The sequence below is a fragment of the Malaya genurostris genome, chromosome 1 (assembly GCF_030247185.1).
Source record: "Malaya genurostris strain Urasoe2022 chromosome 1, Malgen_1.1, whole genome shotgun sequence".
In the NCBI taxonomy this organism is placed as follows: domain Eukaryota; kingdom Metazoa; phylum Arthropoda; class Insecta; order Diptera; family Culicidae; genus Malaya; species Malaya genurostris.
In genome coordinates, this window is record NC_080570.1 from 92,245,409 (window position 1) to 92,269,248 (window position 23,840).

Consider the following 23,840-nt stretch of genomic DNA (forward strand, 5'->3'; position numbering starts at 1 on the left):
TTTAGTAGCAAGCATGGATTCTCCTTCAAAAGAACGATTGAAGACGAGATAACATTCAAGTATTTTCGATATCTTTGCCAGTCGTTCACCAGGCCTTCCCGCCGACGAGATAGAATTTACGTAAAAGTATTTACTTGACTCGCACAATAGAGCGTTGTCCAATTTACTTATCGAATACATTCAATGCAAATATATTCTATTCTAATTGACTTTCATTATCATCTTCGAATAAGTAGAAAGTATTATTTCTGTTGTGTCAATCGGATCGTAGCACTAGCCATGTAATCGAAGCTATGCTATGAGTCGGCTGCGAAGTCTGTTAAAACAGAAAGGCCAAATTTTTAAAAGGAATGTAATTCCAAGACTTCCACACTTAGACATTTTCCTGGTGTGGATTCAGTATTCTTCCAATACGGTACAATCTAAAATAATACCTGTTATACGATATTACACAGCCAAGGTTTATTGCTTCAGCAACAACATGCATTGAACTCAACAGAATTGGACATTATTAGCGATATAAATGACAGTTACTTAGAAAATAAACGATTTCTTACAATACCCATTTTATTGTATTCAACTCGTTTTTATTTCAACACAAAACCCAATATTGCATAATTGCGTCATTATTTGATATGTAATTTTTGCTCACGATATAATGCCACCGTGCCCACCGTGCATTTCTCACACCACCTCAATATGAAACAGCAGCGCGCAAGCAATAAAAAAATGCAGGAAAGTTTATGTAAACTTTTTCAATTTTCGGTTGTTTTAGATAGAATTTTATAATTTTTAGTTGCATTTTCAGATTCTTTGTGAAATTCTGCAACAAACACTACTTTTCAGTTCTAAAATCATCCCCGTGGGACGGAATAGTGACCGTTTATACATTTCAAAAACCAATTACGGGTCGGCAAAGCAAAATTTCAAAATTCTAGGAATACTTAGTTATGATAAATTTGATTTCGAAAACTTAAGTGTTTTTGGTTTTTCGAAAATCGGTCTAGTTTTTGAATAATTGATCAAAAACGCGATTTTCGCATTCCGCTACATTTCACCTTAAACCGAGGCCCGGAGGGCCGAGTGTCATATACCATTCGACTCAGTTCGTCGAGTACGCAAAATGTCTGTGTGTATGTATGTGTGTATGTATGTGTGTGTGTGTGTGTGTGTGTGTGTGTGCGTATATGTGTATGTAACGTTTTTTTTTGCACTAACTTTTCTCGGAGATGGTTGTACCGATTTCCACAAACTTAGATTCAAATGAAAGGTCTTGTGATCCCATACAAAATTCTTGAATATTATTTGGATCCGGCTTCCGGTTCCGGAATTATGGGGTAAAATGTGCAAAAAAATATGAAAATAAGTGCACTAACTTTTCTCACCGATTTTCACAAACTTGCGTTCAAATAAAAGGTCTTGTAGTCCCATACAAAATTCCTGAATATTGTTTGAATCCGAATTCCGGTTCCGGAGTTATGGGGTAAAATGTGCAAAAATATGAAAATATGTTTTCTAGCTTTTCTTATAGATGGCACGACCGATTTTCATAAACTTAGGTTCAAATGAAAGGTCCTGTGGTCCCATACGTAATTCCTGAATTTCATCCTTATCCGACTTCCGGATGCGGAAATATAAGGTAAAGTGTGTTAAAAATTGTATACCATAAAGTCGTAAAAAGTTTTCTAATTCCTACTCAAATCTTCTCCAATTAATAGTTTTTATCTGTAGACGGTCAAACAAACCGATTTCGGTTATTCTTTTAGGAATCTAAGAAAATTATTTTGTAGAATACCACAGTATTATAGATAATAGTATGATTGATATGAAAAAGGCATCATTACACCACTAGGTGGATTAAAACAGGTTTTTTGGCATGTATTCGATGTTTTAGTTCTCATGACATTTTATTTAATGACCATCGATTTAAGCGGCAGTTTGAAATTTTATTCACTCATTATCCTTTAATGTCGGAACTGCACATCGGATCAAATTTGAATCTAAGCGTGTGACAATCGATTGAACATTCCATGAGATATCAGAGTAAGTTCCACTTTAGAATATTTTTGGCATTATTTACAGTACTTCAAAGGGCGGTATTCAGGAACCCAAAACGATTCGTATGGCCATAAATTAATATGACAAATAATTTGCAATAGTGTTGAGTCAAACTTCAAAGCTTTTTGGGATTGTCATCTTCTATATCGGTTTGAATTTTAAAAACTCATCACCCTGCAATTCCAAAATCAGAATCGAATAAATTTCATCAATATTGTATGGGACCTTAAGTGATTCAATTTGAATTATTGGTTTGGTGTTCGATTTGGCCTTTTTTGAGAAAACGATTGATCTTTGAGAAATGATTCGACACTGGAACCGGAATTCGAAAATCGGTGTAGCCGAAGTCAGTTAAATTCACCTAAGAAGCTGTATAGTTTACATTTGATTCGAAATGTTTGAAAATCAGTGTAGACATCTTTGAGAAATCGTAGCGCGAATTAATTTTTTTGGTACCTTCCGAATCGAAAACTGAATACCCTTAAAACAGAAATAACTTTATTTGGATATCGACAATCCTAAAACGGAAGTCGAATCTGAATAAAAAGCAAGATGTTTTATAGGATATTAAGACCTTGTTTGCAGTTGCTGGTTGGTTGGATGGTAAGTTGTTAACTGCAACTGGTGTACTTTGTTCTATAGGGTATACGTTGGATGGTTTCGTTGAAGGGGATGCTTCACTGTTGTTGGTGACTGTCACAGGTGTACTGGGGTTGCTTGGGTTGGTGTGAAGGAAGCACCGTTGTCCTTTGGTGTAGTTGTCTTCTTGTCCAGTTTATCACATGGCTTACCGTAGTGAACAGCTTTTTGGCAATATTGACATGTGGCCATCTGTTTGTCATAGGTAACAAGTGATTTGCACGGGATTCCTGTATCCTGACCGAATGTCACATAAGAAGGGCATGCGTAACAAACGTACGCCATTTAGAATACCGGAGAAAAATTCTTCCACTTTTCTTTTTCGATAGAGAGAGTCTCTCCGTATTGGGACATAGTTTTACGAATAGGATCGATGACACGCACTTCTATAGCACTATCTTCCATATATACTGGAATTTTGTACTTAATGTTTTCGTGCTTCACATAGTGCACATTGTTATTGTCTTTTGCGAATTGAATTGCATCCAACTCTTTATAAAAAATCTGGATGTAAACAACATTATCCGTCTTATTGCATTGAAGTAAATGTACACGTTTAATGTCAAGATGCATTTGCTCCTTAAGCAAACCTTCAAGTTCTCGTTTCGAAGGTCGAATTTTGCACTGCCTGAAGTCAACAACAATTGTATTTTTTCGTGTCGACGGTAGCTTTTGTTCGTTTGGTTCACTCATTCCGAAGTCGTTCTATTGTTCACTACACAATACTGTACTTGGTTTCTTCTGTCTCGAACGTAAGCGGTTTTGTTTTATCGACTGATTTGGAAGGGAGATGTAAAACCGAACTGATTTTTGTTATTTGTCTTTATGAATTGCATCGTATAAGGGATTAGGTCTTCTGCAAAATTCAATTTTTTTTATGCGTGCTGTTAGCGATTAAAAACAACCAAACGTCGTTCGACGACGGCTGAAGTAAACTAATAGAAAGCAGCGAACAACTCGTTTTTGCAAACACTTCAAATAGCTGATATCTATCATCCGTGGAATATTATTGTCAGATATTTTTGCAAATATATATATGTATGAAGTTTAATCTCGAACAGTATTTTGTTTTGCTATTTATAACTGTGATAATACTGTTATTTATAAGACTAACGAACGTATTAATTTTGCAGGGTTGTCCAGTTGATCTTACTCGTTCCATGGACAGTAGTAGTGCAAAATCAATGACCAACAGTGATCAGGAAACTACACCAAAGCGATTAGCTTTCTCTGTTGAAAATATTCTCGACCCGAATAAGTTCAATGGCAAACATAACCAAATCAATAACAACAGCAGTAATATCAACAACAACAACACTGATAGTAGTCAAAACAATAATTCCAGCAATCATAGTACTAATTGTAGTAACAAGTTCTGGAGTGGTTTCGACCGGGAGGATAAAATAGACGACGACCAGAGTGACTCACGATCAGGTAAATTCTAAATGCACTTCTTCTAAGCTTCTGTTAACTTGAGCACATTGAACATATGTAAAGAACGCATTTGATATGTCCATTCGAATTCGTACCACCAAACAAATCAGAAGCTAAAGCGATTCAGGTTGCAGAAAAAATCAAATTCAATCGATATACAGGCGTTTGACAAATAGTTTTAACTTCCTTGTGCTTTTTGTCATTTCGTCTGCATCGTCCAACCAAGAGTACAATCGAACGGTTAAAACGATTCATCATACTTGGTCCTATTCCGGAATGGTAAAATTGATGAAATTGCAAAATACCTGATCCCTACTAAGCTTGCTGCGAGCAGACATTCCCAAAAAAAAAAACATAAAAAGTTCCAACACAATCGGTTTAACCAGAAAAAGTCGAACGGAAGAATTGCAGGTATCAATTCGAAACAGAGTGCGTTTTCGTTGCATCGAAGCATCAACGGAGCCAAATGCATGACTCTAGTACATTCGTTCTGTCGCGACAGTAGCAATGGCCACGATGAAGCAACAAGCGGACGATTTCAGCAATGTGCATGCAAAAAAGAAGATAATACTTAGGCAAATAGACGGCAATGGTTGATAGCCTTAGTCAATTTTGTTCAGCCGATTGAATTAGCACGGATCGAATGCAGCCAGCAAACAAGCTAGTTACCATTCAACGTTTTAAGGAAATACGTGGTGATAGTGATAATTTTTCCATAAAACTCACTAGTTTTAATACAAAATACTTAATAATTAAAAAAAAATGAGACTAAGGTTGATTCAAGAAGTTTAAAATACAGTGAACGTTGACTTATCAAAAACTCGTCTAGATTGGCCAAGAACCATATATGTTCTCTTAGCCTTCAATCAATGTAGACAGATCAATTATGTTTTGAATCGATATCTAACTTGTTCCACCATAGCAATCTCACAACCGAAGAACAGTAAGTTAGTTTTTGAATTATTTTCTTCTCCACGTGATATCTTAATTATAACAATCAAATATTTTCAATTTCAATTTTTTGACCGAGCATCAGAAAAACTAATCTCACATACCACTAGACTGAATTCATGGAAAACATTATCGATCGTATAGCATTATTATAACACACTATGTTTCACTTAGGATTGTAACGGGTATTTGTTGGAGGTTTGTTTTTGCCTTTCTCTATAGAAAGGTATTAGAATTGCTGGAAAAACCGACTTTCGAACGGAGCCTCGGAGACCCATAGTGTTATATACAATTCGACTCAGCTCGACGAGATCGGAAAATGTCTGTGTGTGTGTGTGTGTGTGTGTGTGTGTATGTGTGTGTGTATGTGTGTATGTGTGTATGTGTGTGTGTATGTGTGTGCACTTTTCGAAGATATTTGAACGCGCTCAATTTTCTCAGAGATGGCTGAACCGATTTTAACAAACTTGGGCTCGTTTGAAAGCTACTATCGGGGCATTGATCAAGTTCGAAGATAAAATGGCTGTGACTTTTGGTTCCGGAGATATGATTGTATAAGTGACGTAACCGACAAAAAGCGTTGTATTTGAACGCGCTCAATTTTCTCAGAGATGGCTGAACCGATTTGAACAAACTTGGACTCGTTTGAAAGCTACTGGCGGGCCATTGATCAAGTTCGAAGATCAAATGGCTGTGACTTTTGGTTCCGGAGATATGATTGTATAAGTGACGTAACCGACAAAAAGCGTTGTATTTGAACGCGCTCAATTTTCTCAGAGATGGCTGATCCGATTTTAACAAACTTGGACTCGTTTGAAAGCTACTGTCGGGCCGTTGATCAAGTTCGAAGATCAAATGGTTGTGACTTTTGGTTCCAGATATATGATGGTATAAGTGACGTAACCGACAAAACACGTTGATTTTTACCGCTCTTGTATATATAAGGGTGCCAAAATTTTGGGATCAACTCTATTTTCGTAAAGTTCTAGTGCTCAAAAGTTTAAGCACCTCGAAAAAAGCCTTCATGCAAAATTTGACCTAAATCGGACATGCTTAAGGGGTGCTGCCCGGTGGTAAAGGTTTGACAATTATCGATCTTGAAAAAGAACCATAGGGGGGAGTACATGAAATTTCCAAAATCGAAAATTTTTTTTGATGCCAAAACTCTTAAAACTGCATAAAACATCGAAATTTAGTGTCATCTCAAAAAAAAATTTTTTTGAAAAAATCAACTTTCTGGGACTGAGAATTTTCATATTTTTTCATAAGTCCCAAAAAGTCGATTTTTTCAAAAATTTTTTTTTTCGAGATGACACAAAATCTCGACGTTTCATGCAATTCTAAGCCTTTTGGCATCAAAAATTTTTTTTCGATTTCGAAAATTTCATGTACTCCCCCCTATGGTGATTTTTAAAGATATATGAAAATTCCACTAAGTGGACTAAGAAGGGTTTTGCCTTTCTCTATAGAAAGGTATTAGAATTGCTGGAAAAACCGACTTTCGAACGGAGCCTCGGAGACCCATAGTGTTATATACCATTCGACTCAGCTCGACGAGATCGGAAAATGTCTGTGTGTGTGTGTGTATGTGTGTGTGTGTGTATGTATGTGCACTTTTCGAAGATATTTGAACGCGCTCAATTTTCTCAGAGATGGCTCAACCGATTTTAACAAACTTGGGCTCGTTTGAAAGCTACTGTCGGCCCATTGATCAAGTTCGAAGATCAAATGGCTGTGACTTTTGGTTCCGGAGATATGATTGTATAAGTGACGTAACCGACAAAAATCGTGCTATTTGAACGCGCTCAATTTTCTCAGAGATGGCTGAACCGATTTTAACAAACTTGGGCTCGTTTGAAAGCTACTGTCGGACCATTGATCAATTTCGAAGATCAAATGGTTGTGAGTTTTGGTTCCGGAGATATGATCGTATAAGTGACGTAACCGACAAAAAGTGTTGTATTTGAACGCGCTCAATTTTCTCAGAGATGGCTGATCCGATTTTAACAAACTTGGGCTCGTTTGAAAGCTACTGTTGGGCCGTTGATCAAGTTCGAAGATCAAATGGTTGTGACTTTTGGTTCCAGATATATGATGGTATAAGTGACGTAACCGACAAAACACGTTGATTTTTACCGCTCTTATATATATAAGGGTGCCAAAATTTTGGGATCAACTCTATTTTCGTAAAGTTCTAGTGCTCAAAAGTTTAAGCACCTCGAAAAAAGCCTTTATGCAAAATTTGACCTAAATCGGACATGCTTAAGGGGTGCTGCCCGGTGGTAAAGGTTTGGCAATTTTCGATCTTGAAAAAGCACCATAGGGGGGAGTACATGAAATTTCCAAAATCGAAAATTTTTTTTGATGCCAAAACTCTTAAAATTGCATAAAACATCGAAATTTAGTGTCATCTCAAAAATATTTTTTTTTGAAAAAATCAACTTTCTGGGACTGAGAATTTTCATATTTTTTCATAAGTCCCAAAAAGTCGATTTTTTCAAAAATTTTTTTTTTCGAGATGACACTAAATCTCGACGTTTTATGCAATTCTAAGCCTTTTGGCATCAAAATTTTTTTTTCGATTTCGAAAATTTCTTGTACTCCCCCCTATGGTGATTTTTCAAGATATATGAAAACATCACTAAGTGGACTAAGAAGGCTTTTTTTAGATAAGCATCACTGTTCTCATACAAATAGGCAACGCAAATGTCAAGCACTAGTTTGGGAAAAATGATGCTGACTGTGTGACATAAACACTGAAGCATGCTTTTGTGAACTACTCGAATCAATCCGAATCAATTGGTGTCTAAAATTATTTAATAAATGTATGAAACATATTTTCATGAGACTGTTATGAAAGAAGAGAAAGGCATTATCACACCACTAGGTGGATTAAGAAGGGTTTTTTCAATAAGGATTACTGTATTGTCTGAAAGTTGTTTTGACAGTATTAAGTGACGTTTCTACTCAGTATTGTTTGGTAAATCATCCAGAACAATGCTTCCAAATCGTGGAAATTTATTGTCAAAAACAGTGTTCAATTAAAACTGTTTATAAAGCACTTCGTGAATTTTATGGTGCACATAATCGGCCGTCCAAGACCACCATAAAGAACGTAATTACCAAATACATTCACTCTTCTGGATGCCAAGTCATCGACAAAAATAGGAAGAGTACGGACAGAAGCAAATATTGCTGTGGTTCAAGCCAGTGCCCTTAATTATTTAAAAATGTGAAAATTAAAAATGAACCACAATCAATTAATCTTCAAGATATGGATGTGGACCAAATGTGGTTTTAACAGAAAGGTGACAATTGTCATACAGCGACCGGAAAAATCGACTTATTAAAAGAACATTTCAACGACAGCATTATTTTGAGGAACAGACCGGTGAATTGGCTTCCGCGTTCGAGTAATTTGACGCCACTCGATTTTTTTTTGAGGATGCATGAAATTATTGATTTAAAAAAAGTGGTCGATAATAGGGCCTGCAGGATGAGCTTTGTGAAAAATAGTCGTGGAAGCCATATGCCTCGAAATCATATTTAAATGTTACATGTCAAGAAATTATCAACCGAATAAAAAAATGGCCATTTCATAATTTGGCATGTGTTTTATTGAAATTTTCAAATCAGAAAGCTCTTAAAATACACTCTTCATATGCTAATACGTATCAAACAATCGTGTACGTCATTTGTGAATGTTCTTAATTTTCAACGAACAAGATATCTTGTCAATCATCATTATTCTAAAATACAACGTCTTGAGTACCTGCTCGTAATTCAATTATATGACAAATTTAAACTCTGTTGGATTTTTAAGTCAAAATAGATTTTGTTATTCTATAGATATATCAGGATGAAGAAGATAAACACATAAGAAGAGCATCAATAGGTTTAGTGATACTATATTCTGTACTTTTTATTTCGTATACTCACAGAATGTTATGCATTCTAAAAGACCGGATGGCACAAAATTGCAGAGTGCGAGAACAATTTGCTCCTATTTTCCAAATCCAATTGCATGCCGTACCATCCAGAACACAGCAAACTTTTAATGGATCAGTAACGCCATATCGACAAAAAAGATGAAAAAAAAACCTTTGTGGGCATCGATAAATTGAATCGGTTCAGCACCAAAATTCTCGGCACTATCTCTACTTCCGATGGAAAATTTACATAAAACGAATTGATTTCTACTTCCCCCACAAACGTCCCCACAATGACGCTGTGTACGTCTGTTTCAATCGGAAAATCTCTGTTTATTATATCCCACAGTGACTGATGTTTTTAATTAAAATATCGATCACTGGTAGGAATAAAAATTAAAATCGTGTGCTCCAACATTATAATGATTATATATATATATATATATATATATATATATATATATATATATATATATATATATATATATATATATATATATATATATATATATATATATATATATATATATATATATATATATATATATATATATATATATATATATATATATATATATATATATATATATGACACAATAAACGAATTGGATCGTAACGGAGAAATTCGTACCTCAGCTTTGGGGTTCGTTTATCAAATATTAGAATCCGTTTAGAATGCAAATTCAACCACTCCATCCGAGCTTACAAATCGCTTTTCTGTAAAGAAAACAAGCTTAGCATTAGAAAATACCCTCCAAGGGATATCTTTTACGAACCATGCAATACGGAAAATCGCTCCTGCTAACTACGGCGTGAACAACCGGTATTCACCCGTGCCAGTACAATAAAACGACGAGACAATTTCAAAGGAGTGAAAAATGTTAAGGGCTTAATCGAATTAGTACGATTTCGGCTGGATATTTGCGGAAGGAGACGTGTGCTGAAAACTTGTCTTGTTCCTTCCAGCCAAACCTCTCCTCAAATATCGTAAAGATGCTTAAGACAAAGTGGATCCTCATCCACAGAGGATTTCTGTCGGTTCAGTGTTTCTATACACTTTCTAAAATTCACGCAATCATTAAATTAATTACACGGATGAGAGAAATTCTCGCTACCGTTTCGACATAACCCCAATCTTTTGGTTCCTCGCTGATGGCTTCGTTCATTGACTGTGAGAAAAGCATTTGAGAATTTTAATTTGATTTTAATTATCCCAAGCTGGCAATGAAATAGGTATCTGGGTAGATTCTCTAATTTGTAATACAAAGAACGATTCATAATGGGGGTCTCGGTCAAAGGAGTGTCACTTGTCTGATAATGAAATTTCAAACCTTATAAACAGACTTAAGCGTCTATACATAATATTACAATAGTGTACGATGTCACATGGTCAGTGGTGTATCTAGGGGGGACGAAGGAGGAACTCGCACCGGGGCATCGTTTTCAGGAAGGCGACAAATCAATTTTTGGGACCTTTTTTTTGATCGCCCAAGTCATCTATCTGGAGATGGAGTCTAGATTTTTTTCTCGCAAAACAAACGTTGGTACGCCACTGCACACACAGATAAAAATATTTTGTGAATTTACATTTATTGATCTGCAGTCGCCTACAAAGAAGTTTAAATATTTTCAGTGATTATCTGTCAAAATGGAAAATTAAACCAAATGCAGCAAAAACGCAATTAATTATCTTTCCTCATAAGCCAAGAGCTTCTTTTATTAAACCAAACAATAATCACATTCTCAAATTGAATGGCTCGGAATTGACATGGTCTGATCAAGCTAAATACTTAGGTTTAACGTATGACAAAAAACTCACTTTCAAGGATCACATTGAAGGAATCCAGGCAAAGTGTAATAAATATATTAAATGCTTGTATCATCTCATAAACAGAAATTCTAAGCTCTGTCTAAAAAACAAATTGTTAATTTATAAACAAATTTTCAGACCAGCCATACTTTATGCAGTACCAATTTGGTCAAGTTGTTGTTCCACCAGGAAGGATTCAGAATAAAATTCTGAAAATGATTTTGAAGCGTCCTCCCTGGTTTCGCTCTCTGTAAGTTAGTAAGTTAGTATATAAGTTCCTTTTCCCCATCACACAATACAAGTAGGTTTAGAATTTTCCCTACACAAAAATCCCTGAATTGCGGTAGCAAATGATATCCTCATGATAACAACCAAATCCAAACCAATATATATAATAGGGCTGAAAAGTCACCACTTGTGGCTGAACACCCAATTTAAATCTTAATAATTTAATTTTAACTCATGTTCCAATAAATAGTTATTTTAAAAAAAAGTTGACAGAATCTTCTAATGATGTTTTAGAAATTTCAAATAATATGAGAAAGGCGGCGGAATTAAAAAGAGATTTGAATTAATTTTACCAAAGCTAAATACGGTTTTCAATGCTTTTGCATACAATTGTTTCTAAGTCCTACAAAGATTGTGCAGCATAGTTTGTTTTTGGCGAAATAATCGTAAAAATTCAACTAGATTGATATTTGTTTCGGCCTAAAGCTCTTTCGTCTTGAATTAATATTCAAAAATGACAGTTCTAAAAAAAACTACTAATATTTCAGTTGCATTGCGATCACGAATGGCTATATGTTTGGACGTTTACTAGTAAATTACCATTCATAAATCTACGTGGCTCGGTAATTAACTACCCTCCAAACTTTCGTAGACTTTTAAACTTCAACTTTTGTAGACCCTCACCCTCCTATGAAAATCTGGAATGTTTTCTTTAATATTTAAGGAACGCATTTGGTGGTCAAGTCAAATATTTTTCAGTATGCGTTGGCACTAAATTATTTCTACAGTCTACGTGAGGAAATTTCTGCTAGATCGAAGTATTCTGGTATTGTAGTGAGTATTATGCGCAGTTGAGTAAAATACAGGGTGGGTCATCTGAATGAGGTCGATGATGATAATTGAGTAAATAAAACAATTGTTAACAGATCAACCGATACGATTTGAATCCTGCTATAATATACAGGAGATAAGAAATAATATGAGAAAGGCGTCATTACACCACTAGGTGGATTAAACAGGTTTTAATGGTTGATTTATCCATAACGAAGAAATCCACATGCACGAATTTATGAATATTTCGAAAGGCTACTTTGATAACTTCGAAAAACCGCGTATAAAACCGCTAACTTCGGAAATTCGCGCAAAAAGCCCCATTAAAAAACGTGTCAAAAAATATCTCAGTGTACTGTTCTTCACCTTTGGTTATGTTCGTGGAAAAATATGAAGCGCTCGCTGTTCACACTTTATCGTTGTTATTCCAACATCCCACAGCTTTAAGTCCCCACTTTTCTTCCAAGCAATAGGCATCGTAAATTGGGGGGTTATTTTTTCTCCCTCTACAACGTACACTCTCTCGATGTCAGCTTCGTTGCAATCAGAACAATACGATTCCCCCATTTTGCGCTATATTTCACCTTGCCAACGCGTGGTAGCTATGGCGGCTGTGAGTGGCAAGTGATGGAAAAATGCGCATGAGTCAGTATTTGTGAATGTCATGATTTTAGCTTGGCTTCCATTCTGGTATTCACAAAGCTGTGAAATGTACCGTAATAATGAAGAGTTCGATTCAAATGTATCGTTAGTCACCTTTTCTTATTCTCATATAACGCAGATTATGTACAAACAAAATTGTCGCACTTATACAGGGTGATTTTTTAAGAGCTTGAGAACTTTTTTAAACAATAAAACGCATAAAATTTGCAAAATCTCATCGGTTCTTTATTTTAAACGTTAGATTGGTACATGACATTTACTTTTTGAAGATAATTTCATTTAAATGTTGACCGCGGCTGCGTCTTAGGTGGTCCATTCGAAAATTCGCTTTTTTATCGACAAATTTTGTTCAGCGATGAGGCTCATTTCTGGTTGAATGGCTACGTAAATAAGCAAAATTGCCGCATTTGGAGTCAAGAGCAACCAGAAGCCGTTCAAGAACTGCCCATGCATCCCGAAAAATGCACTGTTTGGTGTGGTTTGTACGCTGGTGGAATCATTGGACCGTATTTTTTCAAAGATGCTGTTGGACGCAACGTTACAGTGAATGGCGATCGCTATCGTTCGATGCTAACAAACTTTTTGTTGCCAAAAATGGAAGAACTGAACTTGGTTGACATGTGGTTTCAACAAGATGGCGCTACATGCCACACAGCTCGCGATTCTATGGCCATTTTGAGGGAAAACTTCGGAGAACAATTCATCTCAAGAAATGGACCGGTAAGTTGGCCACCAAGATCATGCGATTTGACGCCTTTAGACTATTTTTGTGGGGCTACGTCAAGTCTAAAGTCTACAGAAATAAGCCAGTAACTATTCCTGCTTTGGAAGACAACATTTCCGAAGAAATTCGGGCTATTCCGGCCGAAATGCTCGAAAAAGTTGCCCAAAATTGGACTTTCCGAATGGACCACCTAAGACGCAGCCGCGGTCAACATTTAAATGAAATTATCTTCAAAAAGTAAATGTCATGTACCAATCTAACGTTTAAAATAAAGAACCGATGAGATTTTGCAAATTTTATGCGTTTTATTGTTTAAAAAAGTTCTCAAGCTCTTAAAAAATCACCCTGTACATTATTACAATAGTTTTCAGTTGACGCTTCCGAAACCTACATGGATATTATTTAGTAAACATTATGCTGAATCAAAGAATTTTATTTCGTAATTCGTCCAGCGTTGACGGTTCTATGAATAGGTTATTGGTCTTCACAACTAGTTGTCGTGAAGTCTATAAAAGATTTTATGATTCTATACAAAGTTCCTTAATTTCACTCGAATCCGACTTCTGGTTCCAGAGTGACAGGGTGATATGCACAAAAAAGTGAAAATAATGTCACTCGATTTTCTTGGAGATGGCTGAAACTACATCACAAACTTAGATTCAAATAAATGGTCCTAAGGTCATATGAGATCCTTGATTTTTTTCAGTATACGACTTCCGGTTCCGGAATTGCAGGATGATATGCACCAAAAATGTGATTAACTTTTATCATAGGATGAACTGAACTGACTTTCACAAACCTAAATTTAAATCGAAACTCGGGCACGATTTTCAGTTCCTGAATTACAAGATTATGTGTGATAGAACAAGAAAACAGTGTCACTCTGTTTGCTCGAAGATGGCTAAATCGATTTTTACCATATTAGATTCAACTTAAATGTCTCTAGATGCCATAAGGATATCTCAATTTTTATTCTCATTTCAGATTTACATAAAATCAGATTCAAATAGAAGTTATCAACAACTATCAACTAAGTTTTACTCAAAACTGTTTCAAATTTCACTACACTGGTAATCAGTTTTCGTTTACAGAAAAAGTGGAAAAATCTATATATTGAAGCTCACTTTATTTTCTTATATAAAATATTATGATTTTCATTACTAATTAATTTACTTATATATGATTTTCAAGACTTTTTTTTTTTGCAGTATTTTGATGAATCCTACTATAATATACAGGAGATAAGAAATAATATGAGAAAGGCGTCATTACACCACAGGTGGATTAAAACTGGTATTTGATGGTTGATTTATCCAGAATGAACAAATTCACATGCACGAATTTATAAATATTCCGAAAGGTTGCTTTACTAGGACTCCTATATAATATAAAAACCGTTACGTTGGATGTAGCTTACAATTTCTTTAGCAACCTTTTGCATCCTCTGTATCAAACGCTGTTTGGTTTCAGTGCCTTTAGATATAATTTAGAATCCAATTAATCCAATTTAAGTATCTAAAATCCGCATCTGTTTAGAGATCTAATCACTATACAGAAACCGAATTAGTCGTTAACGACCTTCAATAAGCATCCACAACAAAACTACCGCGAATTTGGTTAGTTCTTGACGTCATGCGAAATTAATTATAGCAATTATAATAAAACCCCACGCTAATTACTCAACTAAATATTGTTCAATAATTTATTTATAAAATGTGTATTTTAAATATTTAACGAGAAGAGGACGTGCAATTGCTCGACAGTGCTCGATTCGCAAAGCGATTTAGATTGTGTATTTTGGATATAAATAAATAGCTCTGTTGTCGGGAGTCTAAAATGTGCTTTCATATGTAGCAACGTAGTTGAACACGATGCGAATAGGTAGCAACTTGCAATGTGCACCGTAATTCATTCAAATTTCCGTTCGATGCTCACACTAAATGTTAAAATTGCACTTTCGTTACTGCTACGCACAGCGCATTTATACGGTATGCATAATTATGTCCATATTGTCGGCAAATGAAATGGCCACTTTGCGAGCAATTGACACGTATCGTAGGAATATATAAACCACGCTTACTAACCATTGTCATTACGACGTCCATTATCAAACGAGACTCCACTAACGTTCTGACTGTTCGGACCAGTTAATAATTTTGTGGAAGTATACAGCTTCCGGAAGGCATACACTGCTCATCTATTCTGGACAAGTCGTCGTAGCATCCCTGCTACCTTGTTATTGTATATTCAAGGTTCACTGTATAGCAGAACCAGGGTTCAACTTACGTGAGTTTAATTTGATTTTAGTAGTTTTATCAGCATCGTAAACGATGATTGAAGGGTGTTTACACCAATATCCGAATACTTTTAAAGAATGGTTAAGCAGACAAATCAACTCGAATTGGAATGAAATTGTTATCAAATTCCGCCATTAGAGTTATCGTGCAGAAAATTTAAAGGTAACAAGTGTATGTAAAGTAATGTAATGTAACGTGTAGTTTTCAAAAAAAAAATTGTAGAAGATAAGATTCAACAATGTACAAATTGGTTGATGGGTCTAGCGTGATGGGATAGTCGATGCCTTTTATGCAGCCCACCTGGGTTCGAAAGACCTTTATAATGGAATCAGAGAAAGAATGTACAGACCTAATAAATGGAATCAGGTAAAACGAGTTTTGATTCGCTTAAACTTGAGCGATCACGCGTTGTTGTTATTATGTTGCTAATTGGGATCAACTGGAATTGTACAGAGAACTTACTATCCAAATAATCCGTTTAAAAACACCTAGTACGCGTTGATCCTCCGCAAGCATTGTCCAAGACTCGTGCCCGTAGAGAATAACCGGTCTAATCAGCGTTTTGTAGATAGTTTACATCGCACGACGGCGATTTTTGCTCTATCGAAGCGTCCTGCGCAGTCCAAAGTAAGCACGATTTCCTGACAATATGCGTCTCTGAATTTCTCTGCTGGTGTCATTATCGGCAGTCACCAGTGAGCCCAAGTACACGAACTCGTCGACCATTTCGATTTCATCACCGCCAATTAGAACTCGTAATGGGTGGCTGACATTGTCGGGAGATGTTAGTATAAATCTTAATAATGGTAGTATTCGCGCGCGACTTAGTAAGCTCTGATGTTCAACGAACACTCATCGACATTGAAGTACTGGTTTTGCCTTTCTCTATTTAAAGGTAATAGAATTGCTGGAAAAAACAGCTTTCGTAGCCTCGGAGATCCATAATGTTATCGACCATTCGACTCAGCTCGACGAGATCGAAAAATTTCTCTGTGTGCACTTTACTGCTCAATTTTGCCGAAGATGGCAGAACCGACATCAACAAACTTAGGCTCGTTTGAAAGCTACTATATGGACATTGATATATATATATATATATATATATATATATATATATATATATATATATATATATATATATATATATATATATATATATATATATATATATATATATATATATATATATATATATATATATATATATATATATATATATATATATATATATATATATATGTTTCGCGTTGTTTTTTATAGAAATATATATCGGTATAAATGACGTAACCGACAAATCGCATTGTTTTCTCCACTCAATTTTCTCAGAAATAACTGAACCGAATTGCACAAGCTTAACCCTGTTTAAAAGTTACTATTTAGTCGTGAATGAAGTTCGAAGATTGATTGTTTGTCACTTCCGGTTCTGGAGATAAGTGACATATCCAACAAAACGCTATTTTTGCAGCGCACAATTTTAACGTAGATGGTGATTTCAACAAAGTTAGGCCTGTTTGGAAACTACTATTGGTTCATTAGAAATAGTTGAAATTCAAATGCCTCTGCCAGTGGTATAAATGATATAAACTTGAAAACTCATTACCGCCTATTTTTCTCGAATATGGATTTACCGATATCAATAATTTTAGACTCGTCCGAGAATAAAATTGGGCTGTAGGTTGGAGAATTGTTACCAAATAAGTGACATAAACACTGAAGTGAATTAGTGTCAGCAATTATCTTGATAAAAAACGTCCACCTAGTAGTGAGATGATACCTTTGAATATTCTTTGATGTTTTAGTTCTCATTCGATTTGGCCTTTTTGAGAAAACGATTGAGCTTTGAGAAACGATTCGCTACTGGAACCAGAATTCAAAAATCGGGTAGTCAAAGTCAGTTAAATTAACCTGAGGAGGTGTATAGTTTACATTTGATTCAAAATGTTGGAAAATCAATGTAGACATCTTTAAGAAATCGTAGAGCGAATTAAATTTTTGGGTACCTGCAAGATCGAAAACTGAATACCGCTAAAACTGAAATAAGTTTATTTGGTTATCGACTATCCAAATCTGCAAACCCGATAAACCTGATTAACTTATGTGAAATGGACATTTTTATACTAATCATCCTGTATCTCCTAAACCGAAAGTCGGATCCGACTAAACTGTTTTATAGGATCTTAAGATTTTTCATTTGAATCTTAGATGGTTCTTAGATTTCATTTGAATCTTAGATCGATTCAGTCATCTACGATAAAAATGAGTTACATTATTTTAATTCCGTAGTTCTGGAACCAGAAGCCGGATCCATACGTAATTCAGGAACCTTGTTTGGGAGCATATGATTTTTCATATGAATCTGAGTTTGTGAAAAACGGTTGAACCATATCCGAGAAAATTGAGTGAAACTATTTGTCACACACGCATTTGCTGATCTCGACGAACTGATTCGAATGGTATATGGGTGTTATGTCTTTTCAGCATTTATTGCTGTTAGTAGTTTAAATCAATATAATTATGGAATTCCTTTCAACTCAAAAATGCTGCCATCATCTGGTTTACAAATGTCATATTCGAACAATTATGTTGCCAAATACGAACCGTGCTAAAATCGGTCCAAGGCAAATTGTCATGAAAAAGGACATTGTACACAGTCTTTTTGATTCCAAAAAATAATTGTATGTCACAGTATAAAAAACGTGTTTCACGTTGTTCCCAAGCATTGCATCGACGACACGACCTGCCACTCGTGTTTGAAAACTGTATCACAAATTTAACTACCCCTCAGTAACTCAGTATCGCAGAAAAAAAACCTAAACTGGCAACTCAACTGTTGTTATTCGAATAACAGTTACCGTAACCTTAGTTACATATTTATTACTGTCAGTTATTTACGTAAAACAACAATGGCTCGAATGCTAATAAAATGGAGAAAAAAAACTTCAATGGGAAATGAAGCAAATATTTTAGGTTTATGAAGCTTATGAACCAGAATCATCTCATTTAAAGGTTAAGTAAAGCACTATGTTTTCGTGATATCGATATGATATGATATATCCTAGAAAATCGAACCGCAATAATGAATGGAAACTATCTCAATGTTTTCAGTAAATATTCAGTTTGCTCTTGCTGCAAAGTATAAAAAAATGACTTGAAGAGATTGGTAGAATATAGGAACGAAACAAAAGGGATGAAATATTTTATAGTAAGCTGAGGACATCCGTTGAAAGGTTTTTCTCACCAGGAATTTTACGACTATGAATTCAAAGTAGATCAAATCATCTCATCATTAGTTTTTTTGTATAACATTATGGTACACTATTATTGTATGACCAATTAATTATGCTCACACTTGAACAGTTCTTGACGTTTGATAAATTTTGGGAAATTCCCTTGAGAAGTGAAATGCATCTCCAATAAGACCCTCATGGATTACAATCAAGCTTTTCAGTTTGATTAAGCAGGGAAACAACAAAAATAAATGCATTATTTGTTACTAACATAATTTGTTAAGGGTCTATTGAAAATAACTTAAATTTAATTATGGTGTTTTGAATCGACATCATAGAACTCAGCAATTTTATCATCGTAATTTTTCCATTGATTTTAACTTCTGTGAGGCTCCTTTTCGTATTACGAGAAAAAAAATTTTTGAGTCTCAATCGAATGCATAACATATGAAATAAACATTGCGATACTGCGCCATTTTTTCGTATTCTGGAATGCAGTTTGTGTCAATCCGTCTTGTGGAGATTTAAGGACTATTCACATATATCCGGTTCGGTTCAGTGCCGGCACGACACCGTGCACGGATACTGATATTATTTCATTCGTTTTCTATGCGCGCATTCACACCTATCTGGCACCGTACCGTTTCAGTGCAGCTCGCCGTCAGTGTAGCGTCCGTCCGGCAAACACAAATTCGTCGTTACCGATATTTTTATATTTTCACTGAAGTTGGTATGTCACTGCATTTGCTGTGCCGGAACGGATACAGCACGGAAACAGAAAGGAAGGATTCCGACAAAAAAAGAACACTGACGGCGCACTGAAGGCACTTTCACTGAACCGTCACGGAACTGAAGTGTGTGAATAGTCCTTTAGAGATACATGACCGCACACAGAAAAATAGCTCGCTTTATCCAGAATTTAATCCTATTTCTCTTACGTTTTCATAGGTAACATACTAGCAATGGTACGAAATACTTTTCCGATTTGTTTGTTAATTTATATTATTGGGGTTACTTGACAAATAACGCATAGCAACCAGAACAGTGTTGCTCAAAAAGATTATTTTTATCATTTTCAAGGGGTCGCTATTTTTGTGGTAACTGGCGGTAAATCACCCATAAAAACTTTTCATTCGATTTTTGTCGGAGTGCCTGGTCGACGACACGTCAAACGTCTTATGCTGTTAATGTATCTTTCCATTATTTTAATGATTACTTGGCTGCGATGAATTCATTCAATAAATCGATAAAACTTTTTGAAGATACGAAAAACAAATGAGAATCGTGAAGTTTATTTAATCAGTTTTGAATGAAATATAAATTAAACACGTAACATTAGAAGGACCATGATCTATCATAAAAATCAAAATTAATTGAAAATAATAAAAACGCTGTTTTTTGCGTATTTCTACTAAATTCCTTTTTTTCATTCTTACACCCGCAACGTGTTCTGTAAACGGAAAGTGCGCTTAATTATCTAATTGTTCTGGTTTTAAATACACTAATATTCGGACTTCAATTCGGATTTAAATACACTAATACTTTTTGAAAAATTACGATAGTGTTGAAATAGAGCCAAATCTCAGATGTCTACTCTAGAGTTAGCAATAGTAATTGGACATAAAAAGTGGTTTGTCAAAATGATATATAAAAGTGCCTCACATAACGTTTATATCCACTTTGACCATTTTTTTAAAACATTTAGGTTATATGAAAACTTTTAAAAATGTATTCACTGTCGTATTTAGTAATATCTATGTAGATTTACTTCGAAGTAATCCATTACCGAATTATTTTTTCTACTCGTTTGTGCAGAATCTATTCCGGAGATATTTTTCGATACCTCGTAGAAATGGTAAAGTAAGGTGCTCTGGAAAATCGCTTTCAAAATTTTTGAATCTGAAAGAATTGAATATTCAGTTACTTTTGCTACAATCTAGTTATAGTTTGGCAGATTTTCAAAGTTCCCAGTCAAAGATGCATTATTGTCGTTCGGATTTTCTAGAGAAGGTGGGCCATTCAAATCCAGTTGATTCGTAACTGAAATACTGGAGTACTTTGGCGCATACTTGTACTGGTGGAAGAGCAACTAGAAATACATCATTATAAATAAAACTAAAAGTTGTCGAGAATATCGCGATAACAATCTTTCACATTAACGTAGTGTTTCACTGAATCCTCAAGCGAAATTATCTTCGTGATTCTTAAGAGAGTGCTACTTCAATACGAAGATATTCCATTTTGCGGATATTTGCACCATTGTTGTTCTACGACAATAGTAAATGTGAAACAAAGGTTACGGTAACTGTTCTTCTGAAACAACAATTTATCTGTCTGCGTTGTCAGTTTCAAACATTTTTTTAACAATTTCACTTTGACATTTCGAGTTACTAAGGGGTAGTTAAATTTGCGATACAGTTTTGAATAGCGAGTGGCAGGACGTGTCGTCGATTGCATCATTATCATACAGCGCTCAAAACTCCTACTACTGGAATAAGGCAAAAAGTCGCTTAAACAAAGATATCGATATCTCCGTTAAAAATTGACGGATTTTAACAATCTATTGCCGTGTGGAATCTAAATCTAAAAACGTATTCTGTATTCATGGTTGATTGTGACAGGTATTTCGAAAAAAAACTTCTTATAACTCAAAAAGTAAACATACGATCTCAAAACCTTTCATTTGGGACTAGTTTGATCAATATCAGTTCAGTCATCTCTGAGATTAAGTTCAAAATTGTGTTATGATGATAATCATAGATATTTCTTTTTTTATTAAATGTGGGTAAACACAATACACTATCTTTCAGCATAAGCCCTTAGCTACTATTATTGAACCAAACAACAATAATGTAACCTAAATAAATAGTTATAAATCGATATAATTTTATGAAGCATAATATTGGCATTAAAAATTTTTAAAATTCGTCTCACCATCCGCCCGACGAGTAGTCATCTGGTCGGCGTGCAGTGCGGCGCTGTATACGGGTAGGTCAAATATGTGTTCGTTTGATTGGATGTTCACTGCATTGCAATTCGCTATTAATTCTGGTTCACCGGTGAACGATAGGGTTGGTGAAAACGCTGTACTTGTATAGTATGCTCAGAATTACCGTAATTTTTAACGCTTTTAATTAGGTGATTTGAAGATGGGTTCATATTAGTCCTCGTTGAACATCAGATTAAGTTCCAACTGCAAATGACAGATTCTCTTTGTTTATATTCAAACTAGCTGACCCGTCGAACTTCGTCTCGCCCGATTTTTTTTTTGAATTTATGTTTTCGGACAGTAGAATTGTCAAACGTCTTATGCTGTTAATGTATCTTTCCATTATTTTAATGATTACTTGGCTGCGATGAATTTTTTTTTGTGAATGTGCTAAAAGCTTTTGTTACGCTAAAATTAAGCGAATGCACCGATCGCCATATCATCTTTTGAGTCAGTGCATCTAACAGCGATTGTAGATCTCTCTCAAACTAATGGTTTTGACATATGGGATTTAAATCGATTCCGCAAATTTACAGTACAGTGTCAGTAGGATCCATAGTACTAGCCATGCAATGATTCTGTACACTAAGAATCGGCTGCGAAGTCTGTTGAAACAGAAAGGCCAAATTCCACAAAAGGAATGTAATGCCAAGACTTTGCTTTGCCCTCGCGACTTGTAGTTCGCCACTTCTCGCTAGTCTGGTGATATTATTTAGTCGTGTTCGATAAATGTTCGTAGCGTGACAATCACAGGTACATTTTTTTATTAACAATTCAGCGATAAAACTTTTTTTTACTTTTAATTTATGACTTCTGGTCAGTCAGTAATTATTTAGTAAATTTCTGACATATTAGAGACTCGGATGATTCGCATCGCTAAGTTCGACTCCTCTGGTAGAAGGTAAAGGTTTAGATGCGAGAAATCTTCTTCTTACTTAAATGAACCTTGTTACGTTGAATTTTTCCGCACTTTATCTTCGAATCCTTACTCTTCCTTGAGTACTAAGGCTCTACATTTTTCATATTCTTTCTCCTCTCACATTCTCAGTTAATTTGATATTGTTGAAAAACCGAAAGATAAAATGAGTAATTCTTGGACATTCGAAAGTTCACATTACCATTCCTTTAAATATTGTGTCCATTAACTTTTACATGAACACTGCATTCGTTTAATAGTTGTATCAATAGTCGTCTCATTAGTCGTCACATCAATTTGTTTAGTACCCAACCTACAATTAACGAATGGTGGAGTTCGATACTGAGAATCGATATCAGAAAGTTTTATATGAAAATAATGTGCAATACTACTGATATAGCGGATTGAACATGAGGAGTGATTCCGCTTATCGTTCGAGTTAATGCATAAAATCTCACAACTAACTACATTGCACACAATGCATCTTCTGGTAAAGAATATCAGAAATGTTTGGTCCTGTTTACGGTATAGCTAGAACACTCATATGCTTTCCATCATTAAATCATTTGGCAAGCAATAATGTTGATACCCAATTAAGCACGTGGCTCGGAATGACAAATCACATGAATCAAAAAGTCTCGCCAAAAGATTCTTTCAACGATCTAGTATTCTTTTTCTCAGCAGCGAAATAATGAGCATCTCGTTGCGCGCCAAACACCAATCGTAGATCTAGTAAGCATAGGCGACTTTTCCAATGGAAAATTACATTGTCCATACAAAACAACTTTAGGGATTTTTCCCACTTTTCCGGTAAATTTTCCTAATTTTTTGATGTACGAACCCGGTGGAGGTAAAAACGGATTAAACAAAAAAAGAATCATGTGTATCCGTCTATACGTTCTTACGTGATGCGATTACAAAGAATGATCTCTGCATTTTTATATATATATAGATATAGCAAGCAAATCACCGGTTGTGCTTGTCGTGAACAGAAATCTCAATTTACGAACGGAAGCGGAAGTTTGCAAAAAAAACTTTTGTAATGAATATTATTATAAATACTTCTTGAAGTAATTGAATGTTCTATCGATGGCACGACCAGGCACTCCGAAGAAAATTCTCAATAAAACATGTCTGTGAGCGA

At 35.2% G+C, this 23,840-nt stretch overlaps 1 protein-coding gene across 1 annotated transcript in view; it reads left to right on the forward strand.

Annotated features, from left to right (window-relative positions):
* Positions 1-23,840, forward strand: part of LOC131440732 (homeobox protein slou) — a 65,287-nt gene that overhangs the window by 7,913 nt on the left and 33,534 nt on the right. Inside the window, exon 2 of the mRNA XM_058612260.1 lies at positions 3,831-4,131. Within this exon, the coding sequence (XP_058468243.1) occupies positions 3,831-4,131 (301 nt within the window). The remainder of the gene's footprint in view (positions 1-3,830; positions 4,132-23,840) is intronic.